A 19,303-nucleotide genomic window follows, 5' to 3' on the forward strand; every position below is an offset into this window, starting at 1 on the left:
TTATAAATTAAATGATACTCTTTTTTAGATGAAAAATGATATGTCCTTTTTTAAAAAAAATTCCAGTTTTGTAGAGGTTGGATGTTCTTGATCTGTCTTACATAGCTATTGTAACCTGGCTTGCTATTTTTACATATTTGTACATTTTCCTAACTTTTAGTACACTTTTTGCAAACATACCCATAGTCTTATGTATGTTTTTAGCTATAGTTACTCTATGCTTTGTATCTTTTTTGTTTTCTATAAATGGAAGGGGTACAGTACAGTTTTGTTTCATGGATATATGGTATAGTGGTGAAATCAGGGCTTTTAGTGTAACCATCTTCCAAATAATATACATAGTACCCATTAAGTAATTTCTCATCCCTCACACCCACCCTTCTACCCTATTATGTTTGCCTTGTTTTACTCAGCGTAGTATTTTCAAGGCTCACTCTTGTTACATTATAAGCATGTATCAGAATTTCGTTCATTTTTTAAGGCCGAAATTTTCTTTTTGTATATGGCACATTTTATCTGTCTTATCTGGCAAGTTCTGATACTTTGGTTTTTTGTTGTTGTTTTTGTTGGTTTCTTTTGGGAGGGGGTTGTTGTTGTTAGCTAAAAATATCAACCTGGGATTTTTTTTTCTTCTTGAGATAAGAGTCTTAATCTTTGCCCTGGCTAGAATGTAGTGATGTCATCATAGCTAATGGTAACTTCAAACTCCAGTGATCTTGGCTCAGTTGCTGGGACTACAGGTGTGTGCCACCTGGCTTGACCAATTTTCCTGTTTTTGTTTGTTTGTTTTTGTCGTTGTTTATTTGTTTTGATAGAGAGAGAGAGGATCTTGCTCTTGCTCAGGCTGGTCTTGCGCTCCTGAGCAATCCTCTTGCCCTAGCCTCTCAAGGTATGAGTATTACAGGAATGAGTTAGTGCCACTGCACCCTGCTCATAGATAGTTTTTGCTGATACTTAGTTTTAAAATTCTAATTCTCATTATGATGTCTCTTTTTAACCATGGTGTTTTTTGTTTGTTTGTTCGATTTTGAGACAGATTCTCAAACTGTGGCCCTGGGTATAGTCCCATGACATCATCATAGCTCACAGCAACCTCCAACTCTTGCCTGAAAAAAATGATCCTCTTGCCTCACTTTTTCTAATTTCTTTTTTTTTTAGTAGAGGTGGGGTTTTGCTTTTGCTTAGACTGGTCCCGAATTCATGAGCTCTAACAATCCACCTGCCTCGGCCTCCCAGAGTGCTAGGTTTACATCACATGAACAGTGGCGCCCAGCTGTGACCATGATTTTTAGAGGTGCTTTAAAATTTCCAAACTTGGGATTTTTCCCTGTTATCTTTTTATTAATGATTAAAGAATATGTAGTGATTTCAATCTTTTGAAAACTACCTCTTATTTTTTTTCTTGTTTTAGAGACAGGGTCTTGCTCTATTGCCCAGGATGTGTATGATTATAGCTCATTCTCAGCTTCAAACTCCAGGGCTGAAATGATCCTTTTGCCTCAGCCTCCCACGTAACTGAGACCACAAGGCGATACGCGGGAGACTACATGGTCTGAGCCACCATGCCTGGCTAATTTTTAAAAATATTTTGTAGCTGTCTTTTCTTTCCTTTGGCTGATTTTAGAAACTCTTTGTCTTTGACATTTTAATGTCACTATGGTGTGTCTACCTACATATTATTTTTTATCCTGCTTTGATTCATCATACTTCTTTAACTTAGAGATCTGTGTTTTCTTTATCAGATCTGTGTTTTCTTTATCGGTTCTGGAAATTTCTCAGCTGTTGATTTTGTTCAGTGAACAAGTCCTTCCTTAATTCTGTCATCTTCTGGAACTCTAAATACAGGTATGTTAGACCATTCAACTTACTCATCTTCTCTATTTTCTGCCTCTCTCTTCTGTAATTCAGATATATCTCACAGTTTACTAATTCTCTCTTCTATTGTGACTGCACTCCTTTTTTACTTCAACTGTTGAGTTTTAATTTTCAGGTATTATTTTTTCTTTTTCTTTTCTTCTCTTTTTTCTTTTTTGTGACAGAGTCTTACGGTGTCACCCTCAGTAAAGAGCTGTGGCGTCACAGCTCACAGCAAATCTCCAACTCTTGAGCTTAAGCGATTCTCTTGCCGCAGCCTTCCAAGTAGCTGGGACTACAGGTGCCCGCTACAACGCCCAGCTATTTTGTTGTTGTAGTTGTTGTTGTTTGGCAGGCCTGGGCCAGGTCTGAACCCACCAGCCCTGGTGTATGTGGCCAGCACCCTAGCCACTGAGCTACAGGCGCTGAGCCCAGGTATTATTTTTTTTTCTTACTCAAAGTTGTGTATGTTGTTTTTCATATTTGCTTGTTTCTTTTTTTCAAGTTCTTATGTGTATTTGGTGTCAGTTCATTCCATACCTGTTTCATTAATCTGTTTTAGCTAGTTCTCAATCATAGCACCTTGTCTCCTTGTTTATTTTCTTATTTTTTCACATGAAGTGCTCTTTACCTGAGAGCTTTATCTTTGAATATTATTTGAGACCTGTGTTAAAGTTGGTTTTTTTCATGGAAGCTTTATATTTGCTTCTTTCACTCATTAGAAGGTGTAACCAACTTGGGACCACATTCAATTAAATCTCTTTGGGGTTTTTTTGGACCTCAGAAGTGGCATGAATTTGGATCATAAATTTTGTTAAGATTTCTCAAAGATTTTTTTTTTTTTCCTTCTTGACATCACCACGCTCAAAATGCTGAAGATTTCTTGTTCTTTTCTGTCCAGAGAGATTTATTCCTGATTTATTTTTAAATAGATTATAACCTTTTAGGTCCTGGATTTATGTAGGAGGGGTTAGTAGTAGACTTCAATGTAGGCAGACTGTGGGTTTTATCACTTGTCCACTGTGACAGCCAACAGAGTGAAGTACAAGGTCTCCAGAGTTTAATCAAAATCCCTCAAGAATAACTGGATTAGTAAGTTGCTTACACCTTTGAGTTTTTGGTTTCATTTTGCTTTGGGGCTCCATGCAGTCTCTCTCATTTTACTAGCTTGCACATGCATTTTAAAAGATTTGATATGTTATCCAGTACTTTATTTGCGTTTGAAGCAAAATTTTATTTTCCTTCTGGATTTTTTTTTTTTTTTTTTTTTTTGTAGAGACAGAGTCTCACTTTATGGCCCTCGGAGTGCCGTGGCCTCACACAGCTCACAGCAACCTCCAACTCCTGGGCTTAAGCGATTCTCTTGCCTCAGCCTCCCGAGTAGCTGGGACTACAGGTGCCCGCCACAATGCTCAGCTATTTTTTGGTTGCAGTTCAGCCGGAGCCGGGCCTGAACCTGCCACCCTCGGTATATGGGGCCGGCGCCCTACTGACTGAGCCACAGGCGCCGCCCTCCTTCTGGATTTTTTACCCGTCCCCTGATTGTGTTTTCTGCCTCTCTTTTCCTGCTTTTCCTTTTTTCTTTCTGGCTTTCTTACTAGTGAGCCTGACTAGTGAGCTATAACTGTTATCAGCAAATGAGTATACTCCTTTCCTCCTGATTTGTGAACATTCTGTTTATAGTGTATGTGTTATCTTCAGATGATTGAGCATGTTTTCATTGTTTTTTTGCTCAGGCATTTGAAGCTTTTTGGAGGGAGGGTCATGGGTATTGAGGCTCTCATAGCTTATTTTTTTTTTTTTTTTTTTTTTTTTTGGCCGGGGCTGGGTTTGAACCCGCCACCTCTGGCATATGGGACCGGCGCCCTACCCGCTGAGCCACAGGCGCCGCCCTCTCATAGCTTATTAAAAGAGTGTTAGAAGGGCGGCGCCTGTGGCTCAGTGAGTAGGGCGCCGGCCCCATATGCCGAGGGTAGCGGGTTCAAACCCAGCCCTGGCCAAACTGCAACCAAAAATTAGCCGGGCGTTGTGGCGGGCGCCTGTAGTCCCAGCTGCTCGGGAGGCTGAGGCAAGAGAATCGCGTAAGCCCAAGAGTTAGAGGTTGCTGTGAGCCATGTGACGCCCTGGCACTCTACCTGAGGGCGGTACGGTGAGACTCTGTCTCTACAAAAAAAAAAAAAATGAGTGTTAGAAGACTAATTACATTTTGTTGTAACATTCATAAGGTACTGAAAGGTATAATTGCTTTATACTTGGGATACCATAGTTGATCCCAGTAGATCATAATAAATTTAGTGATTTCCACTGATAGGACTGACTGGTTACAGATGCCACTACTTTTTTCATTTCTGCTGTATATTTAGCTACCCCTAGTCCTCTTCAGTAGACAATTGAGGAATTGTTTGTGTTGGAGTTGTGTCACAGTTCAACAATGGGCCTATTAGAAGAGTACAGTGTGTTTGGGGCACACTTTTTGTTTCGCCTACTTGTTTTTCACTGAAAAGTAGCAAAGTGTTTGAACACATTTGGAGAAAGGCACTACTTATCATTTTGCTCTTTTTTTATAAAACAACATTTTTGATAATGATGGAGCTAAACAAGGTAAATCATTATTTTATGAATTGTTTTGTATTCAATTACTGGTTTTCTCTAAAATAAAGGTACTATAAAAAACCTTATCACAATCTCATTTGACACTTTGGATAGCAGCAGTGCACAAAAAATTTACACTGCTTCATGGAAAAGAGAAAAGTTCACGATTTAGCTGTGAGGGGAGAAAAGTGTAAGTGTTTCCAAAGATATTTTTGTTAATAGAGGGTAGTTTGTATGTTGTTTAGAGAAATGCTGTTTGACAAAAGAACTGATAGATTCAGTGGCCAGGCATGGTAGCTCATGTCTATATCCTAGCACTCTGGAAGACTGAGGTGGATAGATCGCCTGATCTCAGGAGTTCGAGACCAGCCTGAGCAAGAGCAAAACCCTGTCTGTACTAAAAAGAAAAACTAGCCAAGCATTGTGGTAGGTGCTTGTTAGTCCCAGCTGTTCCAGAGGCAGAGGCAGAGGCAGAGGCAGAAGGGTTGCTCGAGCCCAGGAGTTTGAGGTTGCTGTGAGCTGTTATGCCAGGGCACTCTACTCAGTGTGGTGGAGTGAGACTCTGTCTCAAAGAAAAACAAAACAAAACAAAAAACAGCAAACTAGGGCGGCACCTGTGGCTCAGTCGGTAAGGCGCCGGCCCCATACACCGAGGGTGGCGGGTTCAAGCCCGGCCCCTGCCAAACTGCAACCAAAAAATAGCCGGGCATTGTGGCGGGTGCCTGTAGTCCCAGCTACTCGGGAGGCTGAGGCAAGAGAATCGCTTAAGCCCAGGAGTTGGAGGTTGCTGTGAGCTGTGTGAGGCCATGGCACTCTAGCGAGGGCCATAAAGTGAGACTCTGTCTCTACAAAAAAAAAGATTAAAAAAAAAAAAAAAAAAAACAGCAAACTAATAGATTCAAGAAGAATAATGTTTCATCTAGGGACAGAGTAGTGTACCATGAATTGTAAACATTATTGTCTAATAACATGTATAGTACCTTTGGATTGCTTGAAATCTTGGGCAGGGAAAAAACATGAGTGTTGTGATTCATTGCCATAAAATGCTCCAGTATATTAGTATAAGGAAGAAAAAAGCTTGTTTTGAAGCTTAAATTTTAGTCTTAGTTTTGTTAATAATTAGATTGGTGTGACTTCACGCTACTTTTATAAATAAAACTACTTAGTATTTTTTTATTTTTTTGAAGATTATTGGACTTAATTTTTTTTTTTTTTTTTGCTGTTTTTTTGGCTGGGGCTGAGTTTGAACCTGCCACCTCTGGCATATGGGGCCGGTGCCCTACCCCTTTGAGCCATAGGTGCCACCCGGACTTAATTTTTTTTAATTAGATCATAACTGTGTACATTCCTGCATTTATGGGGTACAATGTGTTGATTTTATATACAATTTGGAATGTTTACATCAAACTGGTTAACATAGCCTTCACCTCATTTATTTAATGGTTGTGCTTAGACATTTATACTCTTAATATATTTGACATGTACCCTTGCAATATGCACAGTAGGTGAGGTCCCACCGATTACCCTCCCCACATCCATCCAGCCCTCTCCTTTCCCCTCCCCTTCCTCTTCTCTTTTCTGGACTACAATTGTGTTTTATCATTCGTATGAAAGTGTAGCTGATTATATATTGGTATCATAATAGTACTGAGTACAATGGATATTTTTTCGTCCATTCTTGAGATACTTCACTAGCAAACTACTTTTTATTTTTTATTTTTTTTGAGACAGTCTCACTTTGTCGCCCTTGGTAGAGTGCCATGGCATCACAACTCACAGCAACCTCCAGCTCTTGGCCTTAGGCGATTCTCTTGCCTCGGCCTCCTGAGTAGCTGAGATTACAGGTGCCCATCACAACACCTGGCTATTTTTGTTGTTGTTGTTGCAGTTTGGCCAGGGCTGGGTTTGAACCTGCCACCCTCAGTATATGGGACCGGCGCCCTACTCACTGAGCCATAGGTGCCGCCCCAAACTACTTTTTAGTGGATTAAGTTTTCTCACATATAAAATAAAGGAGATGGGCTAGATGAATTCTAGTACTTTATAATTTTAATAGTCTTTGACTATTAAATAACCTTTATAATTTTAGTCTTTATTTTCCTGTATAACTCAAGTTCAGAGAATGTAAGAGATCATTTTGTTTTTTTTTTTTTTGTTTGTAGAGACAGAGTCTCACTTTATGGCCCTCGGTAGAGTGCCGTGGCCTCACACAGCTCACAGCAACCTCCAACTCCTGGGCTTAAGCGATTCTCTTGCCTCAGCCTCCCGAGTAGCTGGGACTACAGGCGCCCGCCACAACGCCCGGCTATTAATCATTTTGAACAGCTATAAACCGGAATAACCTTACATAGGAAATAATTTTTACTGAGCCTTAAAAGATTTACTTTAAATAAAAGGATGAAGAAAAACTAAGGATGGGCGGCGCCTGTGGCTCAGTGAGTAGGGCGCCGGCCCCATATACTGAGGGTGGTGGGTTCAAACCCAGCCCCAGCCAAAATGCAACAAAAAAATAGCCGGGCGTTGTGGCGGGCGCCTTTAGTCCCAGCTGCTCAGGAGGCTGAGGCAAGAGAATCACGTAAGCCCAAGAGCTGGAGGTTGCTGTGAGCCGTGTGACGCCACAGCACTCTACCGAGGGCAGTAAAGTGAGACTCTGTCTCTACAAAAAAAACAAACAAACAAAAAAAAAAAACTAAGGATGAAGAAACATGTATACAGGAATGATTTTGGCTAGGAAAGTCCTTGGTGTGTTTGGAGGATATGAAGCATAGGATTTGTATGGTACATTCATGTGAGATCAGATTGATTCAGCAGTGGAGTTAAGTGGCATTAAATGTTGTTTAGTCCTCAGTCTATAGTTGTGGGCATCTGCTGAGGAAGATGTAGCCAGAGAGAGTGATACTGTGTGTTACTGGACCGTGATTAAAGTATTATTTAGCCAGTTCTAACTTCATTCTCCAAACAAAAAACGGAACACATAGAAACTCTTTAGGAAGCTAGAGTTTATTCTCACTCCCTCCAAGTGCCAGCCCAAAGATACGAGACCAAGAGAAATTCTGAGATGAAGTGATAAAATCTTTAGCTAAGCTGGTGGCAGAGGCATCAATATTGTAGAAGGGGTCATGCTTAAAATTATTAGGATCTTACCACTAATGTGGCTTATTACTTAGAATTGTTGCTATCATATTTGTCATCTTGAGTAATTTCGTGAGTCATTTATGACTCATGTGTTTAATATTAAATTTGGGTTTTATTTAGGCAAATATTTCTTTTTTTTTTTTGTAGAGACAGAGTCTCACTTTATGGCCCTCGGTAGAGTGCCGTGGCCTCACATAGCTCACAGCAACCTCCAACTCCTGGGCTTACGTGATTCTCTTGCCTCAGCCTCCCGAGTAGCTGGGACTATAGGTGCCTGCCACAACGCCCGGCTATTTTTTGGTTGCAGTTTGGCCGGGGCCGGGTTTGAACCCGCCACCCTGGGTATATGGGGCCTTACTGACTGAGCCACAGGCGCCGCCCTAGGCAAATATTTCTTAAAGGGTAAGTCAAGGAACCCTGAAGCACAGCTAAGTAATTTGCTCAGAGTCACATACTTAGTAAATAGTGGAACCAGGATTCCAACCAAAGCAATCTGATTCTAGACTTCCTGCTGTTAACTACAAAACTGGCCAACACGTAGCCGGTTTTCTTGTTTATTTTGTTGTGTTTTAATTGAAGATACATTGGCAGATAGAATTTGTAGTCTGTTTACACTAAGTAATTACTGTGCCCTGTTATTTTCATTTTTTCACTTAATTTATATAAATAGTGCGTATTTATATGTGTTCATGGTATAGCCCAAAACCAAACATTGTAACTTGGCATGCTGTTTTCTTGTGTAACTGGTGATTAAAGATGAAAGTACGCTATTCCAGGGATAACCCTCTGTGCCTTAGTGTTATGATCACTAAACATTTGTTTTGATTTAGCCATTCATGAAATAATCCTTGCAATATTGTTTCTAAATTTTATCTTTCTTCCTTCTATAGCAAAATAGGTTCCCTCTTATAGTCAGTATGGATAGCAGCCCATACTTAAGAATAGCTACTTGTGTCCTGCTTGTACCCTGCCCTAAAACAAACCCCACATGTGATCAACTGGCTAGGAAGAATCATCTGATGGCATGTCAGTCATACCACCTTTGATCTTACCCTCATTTCTTCCTTAGCCCAGGAAGTCTTTCTCACACACAGATGTGGATCTTGTTTGTTTGTTTGTGAGCCATGGTGTCACAGCTCACAGCAACCTCAAACTCTTGGGCTTAAGTGATTCTCTGGTCTCAGCCTCCTGAGTAGCTGGGACTACAGGTGCCTGCCATAACACCTGGCTGTTTTTTGGATGTAGTTGTCATTGGTTAGCAGGCCCAGGCAGGGCTCGAATGTGCCAGCCTGGCCCCCTACTCGCTGAGCTACAGGCACGAGATGTAGATTTTTTTTTACTCCCCTTTCCCAGCAGCTATTCCCAGAAATGTATGTTTTTCCTCCTTTACTTTCCCTCATTCTTCCTCTTGTAGGCTGAAGAATAATTGTCTTTTTGGCAGATAAAATACATAGTCTTGCTATTAATAGTAACATACTCTTATTGAAGGAAACAAAAGCTGTTAAGATTTGGAGTAGAATTAGTTCTTCTCAAATTGTACCTCCTTTTCTTCAGGTATTAGCATTCAAACAGGGATCCTCTCTCTTGTACTACTGATTTTAATGTATGTAAATCACTTTTTAAAGACAAAATATCTACCTATAAGTATGTATAAAAACAAAGTTGAAATTTCAACTGAATTAACCATGTGGATAAGAGAGGTTGACTGGATAGGGAGTTACAATATCATAGAATTCTGGAGGCTTGTGGCCACACTCTGGATTTGATTTTGTCATTACACGCAGATCAAGCTTCATCTGACTACAAAAAAGATTAATGTGTGTAAATTAGAATGTCAAATTTGGGCGGCGCCTGTGGCTCAGTCAGTAAGGCGCCGGCCCCATATGCCGAGGGTGGCAGGTTCAAACCCAGCCCCGGCCAAACTGCAACAAAAAAAAAGCTGGGCGTTGTGGCGGGCGCCTGTAGTCCCAGCTGCTCGGGAGGCTGAGGCAAGAGAATTGCTTAAGCCCAGGAGCTGGAGGTTGCTGTGAGCTGTGTGAGGCCATGGCACTCTACCAAGGGCCATAAAGTGAGACTCTGTCTCTAAAAAAAAAAAAAATAAATAAATAGAATGTCAAATTTACGGAGAGACCAAATATTGCATTGGTAGCACGTTCTTTTAGGAATCCTTTAGGAAAGGTTATGTGAAAGCTAAGTTGTAACCACAGGCTGCTGTGGGATCAGATTTGAGGGGTATTGTTTGATAGGTTTAATAGCCAGCCCTCCGTCTCTACTCTAGAGATGGACCTAACAGAGATATCCTTTGATTAACTGGTGGGAACATCATCTTTCTTTTTGGAATTCTTTTAAGATTCTGTATTGTTCATCTTTTTGTTAGAATAGTCTCTTAGAATCAGTTGATTAAGTTATGTTATTCTGATCATGCTTTCCACTTGGCTTTTCAAACTTTCCCTTAGGTAACCATTTATTAACTTTGTTAGGGGAGATTACTTTTGTTGATAACCAGTTATCAACATTGATTTTTCCAGATTTTGGAAAAATTGATTTTTCCAGATTTTATAAATGTCACTCTAAATGGATAACATTTTCTAATTTAGAGTCATACCGGGGGTAGTTAGTACTGTTGCTGTGTTTGTAATCTTTACCTTGTTATTAATTGTATTTTTTTTTGCCTGTTTCAGGTCATTTCATAATTCTGAATCATGTCTGATAACGGAGAACTGGAAGACAAGCCTCCAGCACCGCCTGTGCGAATGAGCAGTACCATTAGTACCATTTTTAGCACTGGAGGCAAGGAGACTTTGTCAGCCAATCACAGTTTGAAACCTTTGCCCTCTGTTCCAGAGGAAAAAAAGCCCAGGAATAAAATCATCTCCATATTCTCAGGCACTGAGAAAGGTAAAATAGCTCTCTTATGGGTTTCTGAGTCATAGTATTAGTTTTTATAGTAGCCCATGCTAATATCTTTTGTGGTAAGAACAATAAAATTTAGTCAGGAAAACAACTGATGTTAATATTTAGGCATTATTTTAAAAAAGAATGAAACCATAAAGGTGTTAGTCATCCTATTTGTTATTATAGCCAATAAATTTCTGTAACTCTTTTATTTTTTGAGAACTTGGCTATAATTTATGGCTTCCTGACCTTAATGGGATTTGTGATATTTGAGGAAGAACTGCTGTTATTTGAATGGTTATAGAAGGTCCACAGTTCCCTGTCCGATATCCCTAGACCCAGCAGTATTTTGGAATTAAGAATTTTTCTGATTTTTGAATAGTAAATGCTATCTTTTTATCATGTATTCCATAAGGCCCTCAGGAATGTATGAAGCATCCTCAGTAATCAACACATTGATGTGTCATCAACAAAATATGGTCTAGTCCAGAGTTTCTTAGCCTCAGTACTATTGACATTTTGGGGCCAAATAATTTGTTGCAGGGAATTGTCTCTGCACATTATAGGATGTTTAATGGCATTTCTAGCTTTTACCCACTAGATGTCAGTAGCGCCTTGCATCCAGTTTTGACAACCCAAAATGTCTCTAGGCATTGCCACATAACCCGCTTAGGGCAAAATCATCCCCTAGTTAAGAAGCACCAGTCTATTCAAACAAAAGTGGGATAAAGAGTATAAATAGTCTCCTATAGTTTGAAGTCACTAAATTAGTTTTGGTGTTGAACTTAAGGAAAACTCTTGGTTTTCAGAGTTTTTTGAATTTTTAGAATTTGATAAGGGATTATGAACACTATTGGATATTAGAGTAAGGGTAAGAGATTCATTTGTTTAACCACATAAAGCATGGTAATCTGACTGATAGCTGGTAATTGGTATAAGCAGAGATAAAGGTATATCCCCTGATTCTACACAAAGAGGTAAACCCAAGTGAAAGAAGAATGGTGCTTTGTATGTAATGATATTTAATAAATACACGTTCAACTTGACATTATATGTTAAGTGAAAATTTGAGTTAGTACTAATAATCAAATCTTGGATAATTTAGATTTGTAGACAGGATATAATCATCGAATAGCTGAAAAACCTGTCCATTCATTTTAGTGTGTACCACTTATTTGTATCATAATTTCACACTGTTTTTTCCAGATAGGGTCTTAATTCTGTTACCTAGGCCAGAGTGCAATGGTGTGATTACACCTAACTATAGCTTCAAACTTAAGAACTCATCTGTGCTACTAGGCCTGGCTAATATTTCTATTTTACGTAGAGATGGGGGTCTTGCTATGTTGCTCAGACTGATCTTGAACTCTTTATTTTTTATTTTTATTTTTTTTGTAGAGACAGAGTCTCACTTTATGGCCCTCAGTAGAGTGCCGTGGCCTCACACAGCTCACAGCAACCTCCAACTCCTGGGCTTAAGCGATTCTCTTACCTCAGCCTCCCGAGTAGCTGGGACTACAGGCACCCGCCACAACGCCCGGCTATTTTTTGGTTGCAGTTTGGCCGGGGCCGGGTTTGAACCCGCCACCCTCGGTATATGGGGCTGGCACCTTACCGACTGAGCCACAGGCGCCGCCCTTGAACTCTTTATTTTTTTGAGACAGAGTCTTAAGCTATTGTCCTTGGTAGCGTACCATGGCGTCACTGCTCACGGCAACCTCAAACTCTTGGGCTTAAGTGATCCTTTTGCCTCAGCCTCTCAAGTAGCTGGGACTACAGGCGCCTGCCACAACACCTGGCTGTTTTTGGTTATAGTTGTCATTGTTGTTTGGCAGGCCCCTGCTGGGTTTGAACCCACCAGCTCTAGTTGAGCTATAGATGCCGCCTGATCGTGAACTCTTGCCCTCAAACAATCCTCCCACTTTAGCCTCCCAAAATGCTAGATTATAGGCGTAAGCCACTGCTGCAGCCTAATTTTGTTTTTATTAAGATTTGAAGTTGCAACTGAAAAGCCTAATGGAAGTATGTTTTTATTTATTTATTTATTTTTTTTGTAGAGACAGAGTTTCACTTTATGGCCCTTGGTAGGGTGCTGTGGCCTCACACAGCTCACAGCAACCTCCAACTCCTGGGCTTAAGCGATTCTCTTGCCTCAGCCTCCCGAGTAGCTGGGACTACAGGCACCCGCCACAACGCCCGGCTATTTTTTGGTTGCAGTTTGGCCAGGGCCGGGTTTGAACCCACCACCCTCAGTATATGGGGCCGGCGCCTTACCGACTGAGCCACAGGCACCGCCCAGTATGTTTTTAAAGTTTATTAAACAGAAGCAATAGGGTATCTATTTGGCATGTTTGAGAATGAAAACTGTACTTGGAATGGATCAAGAAAAGGATAAAGGAAAAGATAAAGAAATGAACCCAAAATTATGAGTGGGAAGGTGAAGAAGTATGTGTGTTGGAGAGTGCCAAATCCTCATCTTTCAGTATCTAAATCAGTTTATTTAAAATGGGAAGACGTAAAAATGGCAATGTAAACACTATATTTAAACTTAGGGAGGTTAGAAGAACAATGATGGTAAGTAGTAGTAGCAATGTGAATTTGCTAAAAGAGTTGAAATTACTTACCTGTGGAGCATCAGAGTCCAAAGTGGGGTAGGTGAAATAAAATATATGCGGGGACAGCATTGGAAAGGGGAATAGAAAACCATAAAATGAAACAAAAGAGAAAGCAGGGACAGTCTAATACTTGACTTCCGGTTAATGGAAGGATTTGTGAGCTGAGTTGAATATGCATTTACATAATGTAAAAGAGCTCACCCATCCCTCTGATCATTTTGAGGCTCTTCCATTTTGATCTTCCTGTATTTAAGCCCTTCTTTCCATTCCTTTCTCTTAGATTTATCAGCTAACTCAAAGTCTCCCCTACCAAAAGGAGAGTGAGGGTACTGTTTCCTAGGGATGGCTTTAATTCCATTTAGGTTTATCCATTCTTCGTATCTCTCTTTTTTTTTCTTTGAGACAAGAGTCTCAAGCTGTTGCCCTGAGTAGAGTACTGTAGCATCACAGCTCACAGCAACCTCAAACTCGGGCTGAAGTGATTCTCTTGCCTCAGCCTCCCAAGTAGCTGGGACTATAGGCGCCCACCACAGCGCTCAGCTATTTTTTGGTTGTGGTTGTCATTGTTTGGCAGGCCCAGGCTGGATTCGAACCCACCACCTCTGGTGTATGTGGCTGGCTGCCTTGCACTGAGCTACAGGCACCGAGCCCAGTTCTTCATATCTATAATTAATGTCCATTCAGTTTTTGTTGGTGATTTCTGAAGTCTACGCCCCACTTTTTTTTTTTTTTTTTTGGAAATAGAATCTTACTTTTTCGACCTCAGTAGAGGGCTGTGGCATCATGACTCACAGCAACCTCAAACTCTTGGGCTTAAGTGATTCTCTTGCTTCGGCCTCCCTAAGTAGCTGGGACTACAGGCGCCTGCCACAGTACTGGGTTATTTTTAGAGATGGGCTTTTGCTCTTGCTCAGGCTGGTCTTGAACTCTTGAGCTCAGGCAATCCACCCACCTTCGCATCCCAAGTGCTACGATTACAAATTAGCCACTGTCCCTGGCCCTCTTTGTTCTCTCGTAAGTACAGATAAGATCTGAAAACTCTTTTGAGATAATCTTATTAAAACTTTACAAACTCTTTAAAAAATTTTTGCCTGATCCAATTCCCATTTCTCTTTAAGAAATGGGAATTGGCTAATGCCTGCAATTCTGCCACTTTGGGAGGCCAAGGCAGGTGGATTGCTTGAGCTTAGGAGTTTGAGACCAGCCTGAGCAAGAGCAAGACCCTATCTCTACTAAAAATAGGAAAAAAACTTTTTGTATTGTAGAAAATGTCAAACATGAGGCTGGGCAAAAGGGGGCTCACACCTGTAATCCTAGCACTCTCAGAGGCCAACATGGGTGGATTCCTTGAGCTGAGAAGTTCAAGACTAGCCTGAGCAAGAGCCAGACCCAGTCTCTACCCCTACCCCCAAATAGAAAAACTCGCTGGGTGCTGTGGCAGGTACCTGTAGTCCCAACTATTCAGGAGGCTAAGGGAAGAGGATGGCTTGAGCCCAAGAGTTTGAGGTTGCTGTGAGCTGTGACGCCATGCCACTTTACCCAGGGTGACAGAGTCTGTCAAAAAAGAAAAAGTAGAATGTATATAAAGTAGAAAGAATAGTGTAATGAACCCCATCATTCTCCTTCAACAATTATCATCATTTTGCCTTCACTTGTCTCTTATTTTTAGATGAAATTTAAAATCAATATGCACAAATGCTGTTTTAATTGTACAGTTATGACAAATGGCTGATATACCCATGTAAGCCATAATTACTATTGCTATGTGGCATAATGGACCATTTTCATCTGTTCATAAAATTCTCTCACATTCTGCTATTGTTAACCTAATCTTCTCCTGCCTCCAGGCAATTACTGTGTGATTTTTTTTTATCAGTTTAGTCTTAGAATTTTATATATGTAGTATAATTTTTTTTTTAATTTTCTGCTTTTTACAACTACCACCTAGCCTAGAATTTTATCAGTGTCTCTGAAGTTCCTGTCTGTTGTACCTCATGCTGTTCTCCTCTTCCTCCTTCCCAATGTCCACTGTTCTGAGTTTTGCATTTTTTTATTCCTTGGGTTTTTATTATAATTTTATAATAATTCATTCTCAACATATGGTTTGGGCATGCCTGTTTTGGAACCTTTTCTGAATGGAATTATGCTGTCTATAGTTTTGCTAAGACACATTTATCTTTTTCTTTCTGTTTTTTTTTAGAGACAGAGTCTCACTTTGTTGCCCTCGGTAGAGTGCTATGGCGTCACAGCTCAAGCAACCTCCAGCTCTTGGGCTTAGGCGATTCTCTCTCCCCAGCCTCCCAAGTAGCTGGAACTACAGGAAAGAAACATTTTTCATTCAGCTTTATGTTTTAGAGAGTTGAGGATATACTGATACAGCTACAGTTTATTCTCACTGCTGATATTCACACATGTAACTATAGTGAAACTATAAATATATGTACTATATATTTATAGTATAAATACAGTGTATTTTAACCAGTTTCAGTGGACATTTTTCTTGTTTTCATGAATAATGCTGCTGTGGATAATCTTGAACATGTATCTTGGTGGACGTGTGCAAGTATTTCTCTAGGGCAGTGCTTCTCAAACTTCAGGTGTCCCATTACTTTATGACCCATTAGTTTAATTGTTCTAATTAGAATCAACTTGGGAAGCTTAGCAAACTATTCAAGCTTCATCCCAATCTAGTTGAATCAGTCTTCAGGGGCATATGTGAACACCAGTTTTGTTTTTAATTATTATTTTTTTAATTTCAGATTAATGTGAGAGTACAAACAAATTTGGTTACAATGTTTGCATGTATTAGGTAGAGTCCCTGTTGTAGTTGTGTCCTGAACCCAGGAGGTATGTCATTGCCCTCACATTGTGCCCATTAGGTGGGAGCACATCAATTTTTTTCTCCTCTCTTCCTCTCCCTGCTTCCCCTCCCCCCTTTAAGAATTGGATTGAGTTTTTCTTTGTGGGGATGTGTATTATATCATCTACTGGCTTCACGTTAGTGTTGAGTACATAGGATACTTGCTTTTCCATTCTTGTGATTTTAATTTTTTAAATGCCCCAGGTGATTCTAATGTACAGCTCATGTTAAAAATCAGTGCATTATGCAAGATGAAAGAACCGAAAAGAAACCAAAACAAAACCAATATATTAGTTTAGTGGATGACACTTAATAAAATAATCAGAGTATAGGGCACACAGTATAAGAGTTGTTTCATGAAACATTTGTTAATAGTTAAATTTATACTGGGTGAGGATATAAGTGTTTCTTCAAAGATTTAAAGATTGCTCAGAGGTATACACTTGGGAGTAGAATTGCTGGGTTACAGGATACTCCCATGTTTGACTTGTTTGTTTGATTTGATTGTTTCCTAAAGTTTTTTGAGATAGAGTCTCAAGGCTTGGTGCCTGTAGCTTGAGCAGCTAAGGTGCCAGCCCCATACACCAGAGCTGGTGGGTTCAAATCCAACCTGGGCCTGCCAAACAACAGTGACAACTACAACCAAAAAATAGCCGGGCATTGTGGTGGGCACCTGTGGTCCCAACTACTTGGGAGGCTGAGGCAAGAGAGTCACTTAAGCCCAGTAGTTGGAGTTTGCTATGAGCTGTGATGCCACAGCACTCTACCCAGGGCCACAGCTTGGGGCTCTGTCTCAAAAAAAAACAAAACAAAACAAAAAAAGAGATAGGGTCTCAAGCTGTTACCCTGGGTAGAGTGCCGCAGTATCATCATAGTTCACAGCAACCTCCAACTCTGGGGCTCAAGCAATCCTCTTGCATCTGTTTATTATTAGTAGAGACCAGATCTTGCTTTTGTTCAGGCTGGTCTTGCGCTCAAGCAATCTGCCCACCTTAGCCTCCCACAATGCTAGGATTACAAGAGTGAGCCACTGAGCCCTGCTGTTTCCTGAAGTTTTTTATGTGTATTTTCACGCACTGAAGGTGAGAGTTCCCACTGCTGAACATCCTCACCAACTCTTTAATTTCTGCCAATCTGGAAGGTGTAAAATGGTAGCTCATTGTGGTTTTAATTTGCATTGAGCATCTTTTCAAGTTAATTGACCACTCATTTGTGCTTTCTGTGAAGTATCTGTTCAGATCTTTAATCAGTTTTTCTATTGGGTTGTTAATTGTTTCCTTATTTATTAATAAGAATTCCTTATACTCTATATACTAATCGTTTGATCTTTTGTCAGTTATATGATGGTAAATACAGTCCGTCTTCCAAGTTGTGATTTGCTCTTTTACCCTTTCAGTAATATTTTTTTGGTGAATAAAAGTTACTAATTTTGATGTAAGTTGACTAATTCCTTTTTTTAATGGTTTGAGCTTTTTTGTTTTAAGAAATTTTTGTTTAACTTGAGGTCATAAAGACATCTTCATATGTTTCTTCTAAAGGTTTTATACTTTGCCTTTTACAATTTGAATGTTTGAGATATCTGGATTTTATTTTTGTACATCTATGAAGATGTGCATTTTCACTTCTTTTTCTGTAATGGTATCCCAGCACCATTTATTGAATCTTCACTAAAGAGTTAAGAATGAGGGAGAACCTTGTGTGTGTATGTATATTTATGTTCGTGTAAACACAGAGCACCAACCTGCTTAGCTGGCTAAGCAGCTAATGTTATCTCATTTATTGCCCTCGTGTTTGCCTCTGGATCCCCGGTTCCTACTTGCTTTGTTTATAGCTTCAGCCATTTGAAATTGCATTGTCCTGTATATATCCCGAGCTGCTGTTTCTTTCTTTAGTTTCATCTTAATTGCTTTTCATTTTCGAGCATTCCTCATACATTTTATTCTGAAATACAGGGATTTGGTATGGAAGGGGAGAATGACAGTACGTGCTTGAAATAGAAGTCTAAAAAGGAAAGAATTGTATTTTTATGTTAAAAAATCATAATGACCTTAGGACTTTATATCAGAAGCCTGATCTAAAGATATCCTAAAAAGAAAGACTTGGCACAGTGGCTCACACCTATAATCCTATTTGGGGAGGCCCAAAGCAGGAGGATCACTCAAGGCAAAGAGTTTGAGACTAGCCTGAGTAACACAGAGAAATCCTGTCTCTACAAAAAATAGAAAAATTAGCTGAGTGTGGTATCCCACACTTGTGTCCCAGCTACTTGGGAGGCTGAAGCAGGAGGATTGCTTTAAGCCCAGGAGTTTGAAATTGCAGTAGGCTATGATAATGCTACTTACTTCGCTTTAAGGCAACTAAGAGAGACCCTATCTTATAAAAGAGGTAGAAAAAAGAAAGGCTTTGGGCGGTGCCTGTGGCTCAAAGGGGTAGGGCGCTGGCCCCATATGCCGGAGGTGGCTGGTTCAAACCCAGCCCTGGCCAAAAAACTGCAAAAAAAAAAAAGAAAAAGGCTTTAATGTGTTTGTAATTATTAATTACTGGTTTTAATCAGTGTTACTAGAAATATTAAGAAAATTAGAAATTAAGTCTTCAATGGCAACTTCACTGAACACATCTTTTTTCTGTGCCTGCTAATACATGCACAGTTTGAATCATCAGAGATACAGTGATAAGCAAAGCAGATAGTGTCCCTGCACTTATGACACAATTCAGAAACCAGGGCATATAATTACAAACTATGAGAAGTGATGCAGAGAGATTATAAGACAGCTATCTAAATGGAGTATCTGGGGAGGCTTCCTAAGGAAGTAACAGTAGAGTTGAAGACTGAAGGATGGGTAGCCAGTGAAACAACAGTTACAAAGAGTGTTCCATGCAAGAAAAGAGCTTGTTTCCATGGCAAGCCACAGGAGGGATCTTATTACATTCATGGAGCTGAGTATAATTCAGAGTGATTTGGAAGCAGAGCTGGAGGGACAGGATTAAAGCATGACGTAGGTAGGGAACTACAGACAGTGGAAAAGGCTGAAGAGGTAGGCAGGGATCAGGACGTAAATGGTATTGCATTGTCTGCTACAGAGCTCAGATTTTGTCCTGTTCACTGGGGCACTATTACAGAATTTTAAACAGAGGAAAGACCTGCTCACCTTTCTGTTTCAGATAGGAGAGACCGGGAGCTATATAGAAAATAGGTTTTGTTTATAGGTGTAAGACTGAAGTTGGATACCAGTCAGTAGGCTTTTGTGGTAGCCCAGGTGAGAAATGGCTTAATCGGTCTAGAAGTTTCAATAATAAAAATGGCTTTTTTATAAACTTTATTCAGATAGTGTTGAGTGATACAGTATTTATT

At 40.1% G+C, this 19,303-nt stretch overlaps 1 protein-coding gene across 2 annotated transcripts in view; it reads left to right on the forward strand.

Moving 5' to 3' along the window:
* Positions 1–19,303, forward strand: part of PAK2 (p21 (RAC1) activated kinase 2) — a 129,226-nt gene that overhangs the window by 47,392 nt on the left and 62,531 nt on the right. For both annotated transcript variants that reach the window (XM_053565058.1, XM_053565057.1), the window contains one exon: positions 10,263–10,479. In XM_053565058.1, the coding sequence (XP_053421033.1) occupies positions 10,284–10,479 (196 nt within the window). In that variant the 5' untranslated portion in view covers positions 10,263–10,283. The remainder of the gene's footprint in view (positions 1–10,262; positions 10,480–19,303) is intronic.

Source organism: Nycticebus coucang, chromosome 16 (genome assembly GCF_027406575.1).
Source record: "Nycticebus coucang isolate mNycCou1 chromosome 16, mNycCou1.pri, whole genome shotgun sequence".
NCBI lineage: Eukaryota > Metazoa > Chordata > Mammalia > Primates > Lorisidae > Nycticebus > Nycticebus coucang.